The sequence below is a fragment of the Malurus melanocephalus genome, unplaced genomic scaffold, assembly GCF_030028575.1.
Source record: "Malurus melanocephalus ecotype Western Australia unplaced genomic scaffold, MMel_1.1 scaffold_87, whole genome shotgun sequence".
NCBI lineage: Eukaryota > Metazoa > Chordata > Aves > Passeriformes > Maluridae > Malurus > Malurus melanocephalus.
The window spans coordinates 493677-507912 of record NW_026623319.1 but is presented as its reverse complement, the minus strand read 5'-3'; the positions used below and the strand labels follow the sequence as shown (position 1 = coordinate 507912).

General features: G+C 40.0%; 1 protein-coding gene across 7 annotated transcripts in view; it reads left to right on the top strand.

Moving 5' to 3' along the window:
* Positions 1–14236, top strand: part of LOC130574658 (6-phosphofructo-2-kinase/fructose-2,6-bisphosphatase 4) — a 48679-nt gene that overhangs the window by 26461 nt on the left and 7982 nt on the right. For all 7 annotated transcript variants that reach the window (XM_057367991.1, XM_057367992.1, XM_057367990.1 and 4 more), the window contains 11 exons: positions 423–519; positions 2903–2969; positions 4157–4231; positions 5096–5152; positions 5481–5602; positions 7233–7440; positions 7997–8143; positions 8725–8829; positions 10458–10587; positions 10937–10999; positions 14086–14150. In XM_057367991.1, the coding sequence (XP_057223974.1) occupies positions 423–519; positions 2903–2969; positions 4157–4231; positions 5096–5152; positions 5481–5602; positions 7233–7440; positions 7997–8143; positions 8725–8829; positions 10458–10587; positions 10937–10999; positions 14086–14150 (1136 nt within the window). The remainder of the gene's footprint in view (positions 1–422; positions 520–2902; positions 2970–4156; positions 4232–5095; positions 5153–5480; positions 5603–7232; positions 7441–7996; positions 8144–8724; positions 8830–10457; positions 10588–10936; positions 11000–14085; positions 14151–14236) is intronic.

The window sequence follows — 14236 nt, the reverse complement described above, 5'->3', positions numbered from 1 at the left end:
AAATAAGAGCTGTAAGTTTTGGGAGGTGCTGTCAGAATGCTGTTTTACTGCACATATACATGGAAGAAAAAGCTAATAATCATAGTTRTTAATTATTATTAATAMTAATAATCAGTAGTAGTCCTTTATAGACTGAGTAATCCCTGAAAAGGAGSAATAGAATTCCTTTTTTGTTGTTCAGGCAAACTGGCAGACAAAGGCACTACAGTATGGCAGCTCAAGTATTCTTTAGCTGTTTCCGAGATTTATTGCTGTATTGCTATTTTAAACCCCACAAAACACAAAAAGAAGTATGATATGGAGACCTCTTACAGGCCAAGTTATTTTATCCTTGCAGGAAGTCTGGTTTCAAAGTTGTCATAACTTTTGTCCTTCTCATGTGAGTATTGTTGGCTTCCACTAATGCTGTTTCCTCTTGGCAGAATTTAATGTTGGTCAGTATCGTCGAGATTTGGTGAAAAAGTATAAATCCTTTGAATTCTTCCTGCCTGACAATGAAGAAGGCTTGAAAATCAGGAGGTAAGTTTTGGTTGGTGGTACACAATGCTAATCATATTAAAATGATATTCTGTGTAATTTGCTCTTAGAGATTGCTTGAAGTTGCATTTTTGTATGCTCAATAAGACCCTTAGGGAGACTGCAGGAAAAGACATTCTAGAGAAGGTGGAAAAGTGATTTCTTTAGGCTGATTAAAATATGGAGTATTTTTTTCTTATTTCATCTCAAGCATTAAAAATGGAGAGAAGTCCTTCTTGATTCCGTTTTGCCTTTCAATAGGATGTGATTACTGTTACTCCTGATACTCTAYGATATTTTCACTCAAAAACTGTTTTAACAAATAGTTACTACTTTTCCTACCTTTTTGTAAGGTATCAGCTAATATATCTGATTCTTTCTGCTGCATAATTACTGAAATCCCATTTTAGAGCTTTGTTTGGTTCATAAAAACCTCCCCCACATAACTGCTTTTCTTTTTGGTTTGTGTAGAGGAATTGTTCATCTGGAGCACTTTGAATGTATTTATCATTATCTGCTTAAATRAGTGGGAATGAAAATTAACATTTTCTGCCTGGAATTTTCTTTTTGGCCACCATGCAGGTTCCTCATTCAGTCAATGCACTACCTCAAAAATTGCCATGTTTTGCTAATGCTGTGCAAAGCAGGGAGGGCACCAGGGTGAACATCCGTGTCCAGATGAAACATTTGAGTCTCTGCTCTTGCCTAGAAAGAGGCTGTGCTTTAATGTAGGAACACACCTTGAGAAGACAGGGTAGATGAGGAGAAAGGTCAGAGCAAAGGGGAGCTGCTTCTTTCCTACAGGAGATGAAATGAAAAGGTCTTGCTTTTCTTCAGCTTTCCTTGTGCTTTTTAGCGTGCTCAGGAAAGCAYTTAGAGTGTGCAGTATGAAATGAGAAGGAACAGAAATTTGAGACGGATGGAAATAATATTTATTTAGGCTACTTAAAATATGGACTGTTTTGTTCTTAATCCAGCTTCAGCTTGAGCATGAAAAATGTCTGGACTTTCCTACTGTCTGGACTTTCTTTTGTGGCTGCCTCTTGCCTTGTTTTCTCTCTCTCTCTCCCTGCTTTTCCCCTTAGCAGCATTGAGTGCTGCTAAAGCCAGAGGAGACCAGCTTGCATAAGAACCTCCCARTCCTTTGGGATAAAGAGCAGTTATGAGGTAGTTGCAAGCCACTACCTTTTGCCTACAGGTAGAGCCAAACCTTTTAATGTGCCTCTGTGCCACCTATTAGACTAAATGGTGAGGGATGTAGCATGAAATGGGCTGTGTGAGATGTGTGCCTGGTTAGCAGTGAGTAAAGAGGGTTTGTATTTATTCAGTGAAGACCTGACTGATGAATCTCAGCTCCTGACATCTATTAACTGTGCTAATGTGGAAATACTCTCAGGATTGGAAAGCCTTMATTTCTCTTTCAAGATATAGCTGTGCTTGCAGAATATGGTAAATAGAGGGGTTATGAATTTCTGGAAGTCAAAATCGAGGAGTAATGCAGGGAAGGGCTGTTGAAATGGTCAGGCTTTTATGTTGGTACTGCAAAGAGGCTGTACTTACTCGGAATAAATGGGGCTTTGTTCTGCTGACRAGGAAATCGTGTACAATGTTAATGTTGCCCTCCAGCTTTACTGATGTGTTAGGAATCGTAATGGACTTTGAAGATAATGCTAATGCTGGGGACATAGGAAAGTTGCATATTAATGTCTTCTTCTCCAGCTTTAACACGAGCCTGAAGTTTGTAAGGGTGGGGATTTTTGGTGTCTGTGTCCTCAGCTGTCACCAATACTAATTAGACTGGGTTGGTGACTGCAGTGGGATGYTATTTTCACCTCAGTCACTAATACTTGATGCTAAATTTGTTTTGCTCTCTGTTTTAACAATTTTTTTTTACATAAGCAGTTTTCACACATTAGCTCAAAAGAGAGTAAGTAGATTACTGAAATATAGTTCTCTCCACTTCAACTTAGGGATGCAAGATAAAGGCCTTAAGTTGGTTTATTTTATTTACCTTTTTTGCTTTTTGAGAATYGAATTAAGGATCATGTATCTCTGACTAGGTAATTGGGAAAAGCATACAGTTTCAGGGAGGGTTCAATGATGTTATTTTAGACCAGTGGAAATTATTTTAGACCACTGGTCAGCAAAGTTGATGGCTTTGCATGTCAGTCCTGTGGACAWGTGTAGCTGTATCAGTGACACAGAGAAGAAAGATGACATGGTCACATTTCCTTGGTGTAGCTTAGGTCATCCCTGTTGGTTTTTCCATGTTTGGAGGGAAGTCTGTCTTTTTGAGGTAGATTATCTAACATTTTCAGGGCACTTCGCTCACAGATGCATTAATAAAATGCCTTTAGCATTTGACTTTGGTTCTTTCTTTTTGAAGACAGTGTGCCTTAGCAGCGCTGAACGATGTCCGGCAGTACCTCAGCGARGAGAACGGGCACGTGGCTGTAAGTTTCTTGTTGAAGACACCTTGAGATGTCTCTGCACTAAACACTGTGTGTCTGCTGGATAATACACAGCCTGAGTGATTCCARTAGCTCTCCTGTATACCAGATTTCTTTTCTTTGGCAGTTAGATCTGCCTTGTTGCTGCAGTGAAGTGAGTTCTGAATTTCAAGGTGATGATGCTGTATTGAACAGCTGCCTTTGTTTCGAGGGGTTAGCTGAGCAGAGAGTAATAGCAAGAAAAATGTCCACCTTTTCTCCACATTGCTATRGGGCATTGCTCTGCAGTGTGCCATTAAACACAGCTGCTGTTTTGTTTTCATGTCCGTTTGATAGTTTAATGTTCCAAGTGGAAGGTAAAGACTTGCTGAACAAAAAGTATCCTCTGTATTGCTTGGCAGTTGTGTTACTGGTATGAGAAAGGTGTGAAGAGTGCAGGAGAAACTCAGATTAATGCATGCCCGAGTATTTRATAATGACATGCAAAACATCAACTCTTCAACTGTTGACTTTACRTGTTGAGACTAATTTTTAAAATTTTTTTCTGAAGACTACTGAAACAACTGGGCTTTTTATTAACTAATCAGGGAAAACCATTAACTATAATTACAAGTTACATGGATACATGAGGTAAATGTTATGCCTTGGCAAACTTCTTACTTTCGTAAAACGCTGATGTGTTCAGAGCTAAACTGTGTTCCTAGAAAAAGGGCTGCATTGATTGTGTTATTCTTGGGCAGGGTTTACAGTTCTTCCAAATTTTCTGCCCTTGTTTTACGCTTGCATTTTGAATAGCGGGCTGAATTGCAGCATCTTTTTTTTTTTTTTTTTGTCACATAAGTTCACTAAAAAGTTATGCATTAGTATTTAATGCTGATTATGGGCCAAGAGGAAGATTCTCTCCTGTATTAGGTGTTAGACTTAAATTCTGTATATTTTTCCAATTCTAGAGTTCTGCTAGTAGTGCTTTCAAAATACGACTMATTTTTAGTAATTAGAAAATACTGTGTATAAAGTAGGAATGTCTTCGTTTTCCTGTTGAGCATGTTGAGGCAGTGGGGTGGAGGGAAAGAGAAGTGTTTCCATTKCTTTCCTTCACACTGAAGGTCTTTGAACCCATATTTTTGTTACTAACACAAGCTATGGTGGTTTTTTAATTCCATTTTCTGTTTCCGCTTAATTGTTCCTAGGTCTTTGATGCTACAAACACAACTCGAGAACGTAGAGAAACTATTTATAAGTTTGGTGAAGAAAATGGATATAAGGTAAGTCAAAAGCAAAGCAGTTCTGAGCTATTGTCTGGTTAAGTAAGGCAGTGATAGTTTTGCCCTTTTCTGAACTCCAAGTGCACTAGCACAAGCCACATCCTTCTTAGATGTCTAATCAATATTGTGTTTTGTGTTGCTAAGTATTGTTTGTAATCAGAAGTTATCCAATCCTTATTTTTCTCATCTTTAGTATTTGTACTGTTTGGAGCTAAGCTATTTTKTGCTATGGTTTTGATTCTGTAATCCTGGACCTGTCATTCTATTGCAGTGTCAGAAAGAACTATTTAAAATACGGTTCTTCATGCGGTTCAGATTTTTACTGCAGAAACACAGGGATTTTGTGTTAGTTCTGTACAACCCAAAAGTTTTCTGTGGTTTTCTGCCTTCTGGTTTTACATTTAGCTGTTCTCCAGTCATCTTTCATTTCCTCTAAACTTAATATCCCTAAAYCTTTGACACACAGCTAAACACACATCTCTTTTTAAGGGAGGCTACTCTGTTAGSTGAGAGGCTTCTCAAGTGTTGTTTCAGAAGCATTAGCTACTCTTTGTGGGGCTGAAATTGCATCCYCTGCATTTGTTTCTTCCTCTTCCATGCTATGCTTTTTCTACTGCAAAAAAATTCCACTCGCAAGCATTGTTGGGGGAAAGAGTACAGACCATGATGTGTGAATGGTGAGCCAGGAATTTCTGAGGAGAGGGTCTGAGGAAATAGAAGGAAATTTTAAGACCTGACTCTGTTAAAAAGGCCTTGGCATAGAAGTGGGCAACATGCTGCTCGTGTGTGTTGGTATYCAGAGATGTTTTCATGCATCTTCCTTCTTCCTCTCTTCTGTTCACGTGGCTCCTATTTGGACTGAAGACTTTTTTTGTGGAGTCCGTATGTGTTGATCCAGAGGTCATTGCTGCAAACATTGTGGTGAGTATAAGAAAGTTTGCTTTAACTGCTTGACATTGGGAGGTTTAAAGTAGCTCAGTATTTTTAGCAGTACATTATAAGAACTTCCAATAGCAAAACACCCATGATTTCTTTCATTAATGGAAAAAAAATTCATTTTTTTCCCCAATGTGAATGTTATTAGCTCTCAAGTTTAAATCTTTGAAGGACAGGTTTTTTGCTTTACACGTGTTTTAATGAAGTTGCAGATAAAACTTTGTGTTGTGTTCTCCCACTTCGTATTTCTTTATACTTCCTTGAAGAAGGGAAAGAAACTTAAATACTCCTCTCCTGGTTCTATTTTAAACAGCAAGTGAAGCTGGGTAGTCCTGACTATGTTGATTGTAGTAATGATGAAGCAACAGAAGACTTCATGAAAAGAATAGAGTGCTACAAGAATTCATATGAGACCTTAGATGAAACTCTGGACAAGTAAGTGATGAAGCAATACTTCTGTGATCACMGCTGGTGATGACAGTATTACTAAAATGTTTTCTTAAGGGTTGGAGCATCCTGTRTTAGGGATTACAGCTTTCAAGTCATGTATTGTAGTGGCTTGAGTTCTGTCTTGGCAGATCAGGGAGTGGTGACTCTTGGGGTGTAACCTGGAAAYTTCCTTTTTTGAGGGCAACCGGCTACTGAGTCTGGTCTGGGACAATATTCTTTTTGATTTTCCCACTTGGAGATTGGTATTATTCTGGGATAGAACCAGCATTTAGCAAYTATTCCAGACTTCTTACAGTGGTTGGTTGGTACTTGTTTTTTTGGTGTGTAAAGGAGACATGAGTGATTTGTAAKCGTAACTTAATTGGTTGGCATGATTAAGGTCAATTATGAACACATCAGTCTTAAAAATGTGACTTSTAAATTAACTTCTTTGTGCTTGTAAATTGTCCTGCAGATGCAGGACTGTGAGAAACTCTCTTAGCTAGATATTTATCCTCACGCCAAAGCATTTTTCTGATTTTTATTAACTTTGAACTCTTGCAAGTAAAGTRGGGATGAATCATGTGAGGAGGAGCCCTGTTTCTCTTGCTACAACCCAGGATTTCAGAGTGGGATTTGGAGCTGCMGCCATCCCAGGTGCTCCTGGTTTGTTCCAGGCCCAGAGCTGCAGTTTAATGTAATGAAGCGTGAGCAGCGTGAAGCCGGTTCAATCGGCTCAGTTCATGCGTGTAATTCCTGTGATGGACCTAATGGCTGTKCCTGGTTGGAATAGTAATGATTAACTCCAAGGAACACGGGCACSAATGAGGTGGTGATGCTTGGTTCTCACTACCTCCGTTTGCTTTTATTATAAATTTCTTGTTTTATTGTGGTGTGATGTCTCAAAGGCATCGCTAGAAACCAATAGTGGTTATTTTCAGCTTATTAGACGTTTTTCCTTTTGTGAACTAGAGGCTGCTCTAGAATTATAGCTCAGATGATAAAGGATAAGCAGTGAAAATTGAAATTATAAGCTGTCTGWTGCTGAGAGAAGGTAGTGGAGGGGTAAATTACAGTACTGTTAACAAAGAGTTGTTCACAGAGCCGCTGAGAAAATGGCTTGCTTTCAGACTATTCCCTGGCTTTTTTGGTGCCCTAGTTTTTCTGGAGGGATTGAGATGGGTAATTAGTGACTGTTCCTTTTGGCCCCTGGGTGCAATSAGACAAGTACTTGCTGATGGAAAGTGTTTGTAACATCAAAAAAAAGATCTGGTATTGTAAAATAACTGGATATCTTATTCACTAGTAGCTTAAGTGACTCCACTGAATCTCCCTTTCAGTGTGTGGGCTGTATTTTTCCAGGAGTAGGATTAGATTTGATCAAAGTGCAAATAAAGGAAGCAGAAAAGAAAGTGATGTGAGAGCTCCATGTAAAGGAATAGAGTTCATCCTGTACCTTCAGAGTTCCGTGTTATTTCTTAGGACTAATGCATATTCCATGGCTAATTGAGGATTTTTTCATTTCTTTGGCTTGTTGCCCCTTTGTTTTATAATGAAAGGGTGGAAAGATTGTGGTACGTGCTAATAGAAGCAATGTGGAATCTTACTTTCTTTTTTTTTAACTTGTTCATGAAAGGGATCTTTCTTACATTAAAATTATGGATGTCGGAAGGAGTTACCTTGTGAACAGAGTGATGGATCACATCCAGAGCCGGATTGTCTACTACCTCATGAATATCCATGTGACTCCTCGGTCAATCTACCTCTGCCGACATGGGGAGAGTGAACTCAATCTGAAGGGGAGAATAGGAGGAGATCCTGGGCTGTCTGTCAGGGGGAAAGAAGTACGTATGTGCCTCCAGACAGGCGTGACTGGGTTCTGTGTGTGTTTGTGCTGGGCAATTACAGCTCTCTTCCTCTACAGCCTTTTCTTCTTAATGTGTTTAAGGACTTTTTTAGTTGTGTATTTGGGTAGTGGAAACAGGATGGACACTTTGTGTGTAATGGCTTGGTACGTACTCTTTTATCTGTCTCTCTGTTGTCTGAAATTCCTTTTTATSCTACAATACAGAGCAGTTGGCAAGRGGGCTCTGTTTTTTAGCTATATTTTTGTAAAATCCTGACCAGTTGGGTAATTGGGCAAGTGTACACAAATTAAAGCTGAAAGGAAAATTCCTGGAAGGAAACTTAGGAACTTCTGAAAMCTTGTATTTTCCTTGTGCTCCTTTTCTTTCTCCTGTCCCTCTTGGATAATGGAGTATGTTGTATTTTTTACCAAAAACTTTGACAGTTTTGTAAAAGCTRCAGTGAGTTTACAGAGGCTGGAGTCTGTGTATTCTAAACTGAATGCTTTTTGTTGGCTCTGGGCCCTCATGCAGTGTCTCTTGGTTTTTCTTCCAGTTTGCCAAAAGCTTGGCACAGTTTATTAATGAGCAAAATATCAAAGATCTGAAAGTTTGGACCAGCCAGATGAAAAGGACAATTCAGACTGCTGAAGCCTTGGGAGTGCCTTATGAGCAGTGGAAGGTTTTGAACGAGATAGATGCAGTAAGTACTTCTCTTTTAAATGTCTAATAAATTGCTTTGATTGCTAGAGGCGAAGAAAGTACTTAGTTTTTTAACAATATGTCTTTTATGAGATGGAAAGTCATTTCCAGCCTCTAGAAGCAGCTTCAAAGATTGTCACTCWTTCCTGTACACAAGGCAAAACATTTTWTTGAATTTTGCCATAGTCAATTTATTCTTCTTTTGTCTTTCCCTGTAAAACATTCCCCTGTAGAAGCCATGATGCTATAAAATTTTGGGTAGGTGGGGGTTGGAAAGAAGTTTGTGTTTGAGGGGGGTTGGTAGGGGGTAATTTCCAGCAGCATCTGTAAGAAAATCCAGGTGCAACAGATAAAACATGGCCGTGCTTGCCCATATGTGTAACCTGTGCAGGGATTTAATGATTCCTGCTAACCACATCTGGGTCAGGCTGTGTGTCCTGTTCAGTGTGCATGACAATTCAAGTGTCASAGTAGCAAAGTGCAACTGTTAAACATTGTTTATATGTGGTTTTATTTAAGAGCGGTGTCTGCTTTTGCACTGCTGGAAATACATGGTTTTAAAATTGTTTTCATTATTGACAGGGAGTGTGTGAAGAGATGACATATGAAGAAATACAGGAAAATTATCCGCTTGAATTTGCACTGAGAGACCAAGACAAATACAGATACAGATACCCTAAAGGGGAGGTATGCTATTTTTAATCTCAAGTTGAAGGTCTTCCTTGTCTTCTTAAATACATGCATACTGGCTTTAAGATGAAAAAAACAGAATTTTTAAATTAATGARAAGGTTGTTTCTCCACACAGAAGCACATAGGATCTTGCAAGGATTGAGCCCAAACCATTGAATTTGATCCAGGGCTTGAAACAATAAATTTAGAAAAACCATGGAGAGCTTTGATCTTGTGGGCATCATTCTTGTGCTGGTCCTGCAGTGATAAAGCAGGAAGAATTAATGCAGTGCTTCAACTGTTGCACATGTAAATGTTGTGCCAAGGTGGCCTGTTTCTGTTGGTCTGGGCTCTTGGTGGTGCCTGTTTTGTGGGCAGCTCTGGCTGAAGTGCTAGGGAAATCTCCAGCCATGTGATTAAACTCCTTGCCTCTGGGAAAATAAACTTGCTGATGGTTTTCTAAAGCAGCCCCACTAGAGTGCAGCAATGTCCAGATGGTCACAGGGCCATCGATGGGTGCTGTGGGATGAGAGTTTGGTAGCAGTGAGGAGGGATTGGTGCAGCTGCTTCTGCTTGAGCCGTGAGGAAGCAGAGCTCTGCCTTCTTCCTGCACAGTTGAGAGCCATCACTGTGACAAGAGCAGAGTCCCTGGCAGTGTGGCCYCAGTCCTGCTAATGAGGCAGTCATTAAGCTGCAAAGTTCTCCTCCATTTGAACAAGGAGTGTTTGTTTTTTCAAACCAGTACAATCCTCGGGATGGTGACAGGCATTTCAAACTCCTTCAGTGCCTTGTGGTGATGAGCTGGTCTCATTTACCTAAGGCAGTTTTGTGTCTGGTGACAGTGTGAGGGGTTTGCACAGCTCTCTGGAGGCTGGGGGCATTCTGTTGTCCAGAGCCCAGTCAGCAATGCTGCTTTGTCCTGGCTAGGAKGAAGGCAAAGGCTTTCTGCTGTGCTTGGTCCCTGCCCTGCTGGGTAACATGCTGTGCTCTCCACGTGTGCAGTACATGACACATTCTGGGCGCATGTGACACGTTTTGGAAGTACKTTACACATTTTGGAAGTGTCTTTACCCTGCATGTGAAAATTAACTCGGTCATGCCCATGTAGGAGCCTTGCTGTTCAYCCTGTGCACAGCCACGCAGAACAGGTCACCAGCAAGTCCTTGCTCTGACTCGTRTGGGATGGTGGCTGCAGTCACCAGGCCAGTTCAGCATGCCCACGRCTTGTTTTGAAAGGGCAGCCTCAACAAGTCAGGCTTTGTGAACTCTGTTGGCTGGGTTTCCTAGATTTTTGCTTGGAAGAGCGATGCTTTTGAAGATAAGATATGGAAAATAACGTGCAAGACTCTTATTTGCAGATGTGAATTAAATTCTAKGGATTTTGTGGAAATTCTTGATCARAGTGGCTAATTTAATAAAGCTTTTCCATAAGGGAGGGTTTCTTTTGTTACATGTATAACAAAGTGTTATGTAAATGCTCAGGTCTGAAGTGTGTTCTTAGTTTAAAGAAAATTATTACTGCAGTATTWGTCTGTGCAATAAACACTTAAAAGATTAATAATATGAAAGTAAGATCCCCTCTATATACATACACTGTTCAAAGAGTTTTCCCTTTTTAATGTGCTSTTTTTCCTCCCCACCCAGTCCTATGAAGATCTTGTTCAGAGGTTGGAGCCAGTAATTATGGAACTTGAAAGGCAGGAAAATGTGCTTGTCATTTGTCACCAAGCTGTCATGCGCTGTTTGCTCGCATATTTTCTTGACAAGCCTGCAGGTAACTCTTCCTTGATATATTTCAAACAGTCTGTTGGTTTTGTTTTTTGTTTTTTTTTTAAATTTACTGCTTAAGGTTCCAGACCAGAGACTGGTTTTGCTAGGCAAGTGCCCAAGTGTAATTTTTCATATTTGACCCCCACATGAAACTTGGTAGTTGATGCTGAGCTGCTCCTCACCTGGAATGCTGTGATGTTTGTTTTTTGCTCTGTTTGATGAGCATTTCTGTTGTGTGCTGGGGAAACAGATACACTGTTAGGTGAAAAGACATTTAAGTGGTTGACCTGAAACATAACAGAAAAGTTCCTTTAGCCTGTATTTCATGTGTAATTTGTGGTTTGATTTCTCAGAACAACTGCCCTACCTGAAGTGCCCACTGCATACTGTCTTAAAGCTTACCCCGGTGGCTTATGGTAAGTACTATTAAGTATATTTAATATATGTCTGGTTATACTGTCTCTGTCATCAAGAAAGAGATGTTTTAAGACACATTTTATTTTGCTTTGAAGTAGTTAGCTTTGACAAATTGCATGTATGCCTGCAGAGCTTTGGTGGAATAAATGGATCCTTTGGATTACCCTTGCTTTGCCTTGTTCATGGAAGCACATGTTGCTGAAGGCTGRAACCACCAGTGGCTGTAACTGCTGGAGGGGACAGTTTTGTGCTCAATTCGTACTCTATTTCACTAATTCTTCTGACAAACCYATGCATTTGCACTTCTGGTGTAGCAAGATCTGAGTTTTTATCSATGTATCAGAGGGTAATGCTTTTCAAAAGACAGGCAAATTTACATTTGTGTAGGTTTATCATCTTGCAAAATGTGTTCCTTTAGCCTTAAATAACTTTGTTCTCTTTTCCTGAAGTATTTCTTTCCGTGGACCTTCACAGTAGCACACGAACTCACCTAGTTTGTTGATGTTGGCACTTGTTTGTCAGCAGCTGTTCCTGGTGCTTGGCTYGGGGGCTTTCACTGGGCACTGTGGGGTTACAACGTGCCCTGCTTGGGCTTTAGGCTGATTGCTGATGGACTTTTGTGTGTGTTTCCACCTCAGCTTCATGTGTGCCTGCTGTTCATTTTCATTAAGTGATGGCTGAGTTGTATCTGCTCATATCTCATCACCCTTTAGAAGATGATTTTAGGCAGAGAATTATCYACACATCTTATCAGGAAAAATGGATTGCCCAAAAATGTTGGTTCAGCCATTCATTTGAAGCTGTCTTTGATTACCAGCTCTGAAAAATAGCGGTCTATACGTGTACTTTGTTTTTTTGTTAAGTTTCGAATAAAGTAGAAACAAAGAATATTTTGGAACAAAGTGACTGCTACACCGGGAAATCTGTCTGAAGAGATTTGTCGTTTGATTGCAGTGAGGTCCTACAGGAGCGACAGCCTGTGCTGTGGTGACATCTGCTGTTCACAGCCTTGCATGACAAGCTGGGATTTTGAAAATAAAAGATTCAGTGCAGTTAAAACTTATTTAAAAAGAACAACTTGATTCTTCTGACTTGCTAGTCTTTGCCTGTTTTCCACAGCGAGGCTTTTTTTAGGGATTGTCTATGTGTTTTGAGGGGTTCTCTGGTGATTTTTTTTTTGTTGTTGTTTTTGTTTTTCTTTTTTTGGTGGAAGGGGAAGTTGGGTGGCTGTTCAYAAATTTTAAGAGGCTCTGGATGTTTGCAGTGTTTGCTCATGCAAAGTGAGGAAGGAAATGATACGAAATACTGTCCTTGCCCTTTTGGCTTCAGTGAAAGAAATGCTGTTGTCCTTTTTTAAAGTGTTTGATATGTATGTCTGATGAGCACATTTCAGCCAACCTACTTTTTGGAATTCAGCCATGTGAAAACATAAGGACTGTGTAAATTATTTCTACAGTACTGATCRGTGGCACTGTTCCAAGCTGATGTGTCACTTGGCTCCAGCCAGGCAGGATGCAGGATCAGACCTGGTCTGTTCAATACCTCCCAAGTCAGCCTGTTCTGGGGAAATTCCTCCCCTGGGGGTTTGCTCTTCCTGGTGTTGGAGAGAAGCATCATTCCTGCCTTCAGTGTCTGATGTGCAGTAGGGGAACATCTGTTACATCCTGACAGCTGGATTAGGATAAATGAGACCTTTTCCTAGCAGTCCAAGATAGTGGTGGTCTATGGAAAGAGAAACTGCAGYTTGCTGTGGTATGAACTTGCTCATCAGTAATTAAAAATGAGCTGCAACCTTGTACATGGTAATTACTGTGGGGCAAGGCATGTCCCTTTAGTTTAGATTTAAAGCTTTCCATGCAAGGTTCTTTGGATCTTGAACTCAGCTSGTGGTAAGGACTGAGAGGTCTCTGAAGCATTTGCAGTGTAGCAGTCCTGACTAAGGGCCAGCAGCAGGGCTCAGAGCTTGTTTTGGCTTGGTCTCAAGGATCACAGCGGATCTGTGGACAGAAGGATGACTAAGGATCCTGTTCCAGGGAGAGATGTACGCTTTTCYTCTTTAAAATGTGTTTTTGTTTTATGGTTCACTATTTCTCTGAATGCTGGCCCTCCCACAGTGTTTGCTCACAGTGTTCCTGACAAATGGGCTTTCTCAGAACAGGCTTCCCTAAGGGGAGGCAAATGCTGGCCTTGCAAATTTATTTTTATTTTTTTTAAGTGTAGTGGCTTTCTAAGGAAATCCCCTTTTTCTGCCACGTAGCAATTCTATGGAGTGTGTTACAACTTTAGGGAATAAGTGAGGAGAAAAATCTGGAAACCTCTTTGTGATAGAGGATGGACTCTGATATGTTAGAGGAAGTGACTGTTAGTGGGTGTTGTGTGGAGTAGTGGTAGCTTGTAAAAGTCATGTTCATGTGAGATAAGCAGGGTTTTGGCAATCGGATGTTGCTTGAAGTTCTGTGGCCATGGTGTATTGAGTAATTCTATCATTCTCCAAGTGTGTCAGTTTATGCTACCTGGGAAATAGTTGTTTCTTCTCATTGTTTAATTTTTATTGCCTCCCTGGAGTTTTGAATTTTTGAATGTAAAGCAGAAATTCCTTTTCAGGAGTCAGCTTTGAAGTTCCGTTTAGCTTGGGGTTAAAACCCTTCTGCACGTATAGAGGAAGGGAGTTTCTRACAATACCCTGCACCTTCTTATAGTTGTTTTCATGTTTAAAAAATGAGACCAACATTTATCTTCTTAGAATTTCACTGTAAAACAGAAGTCTAGRATGCTTAAAACACAAAAAGTTGCAAATAACTTTTTCACTGAATGTTCATGTATGTTAAAAAAAAAAAAAGTTTTTTTTTCCCAAGAAAATAATGATAAAGCCAAGGTGAGGAGCTGGACTGACAGATTGACAGCAATCTTCATCCAGGTGGAACARACTAAGTTCTGTAGCTTTAGCTCTTCAGAACTCATTAATTTCTGGTATAAATCAGAAGGGGAAAGTGATTAACATACACCAACTCAAAATTAGGTTGCATCTTTTTGATAACTTCACTTTTAAAGCAGATGTATCTAAAAATGTGTTTTCTATCAACAGGATGTAAAGTAGAATCGATATTTCTGAATGTGGAAGCTGTAAACACACACAGAGATAAACCTGAGGTAAGAATATTTTTCAAAYTGGAGAACTTGATGTAATGTGCTGTCTGAGCTGATTTCCACTGTCCTCATGGCTAGAATTGATTTAA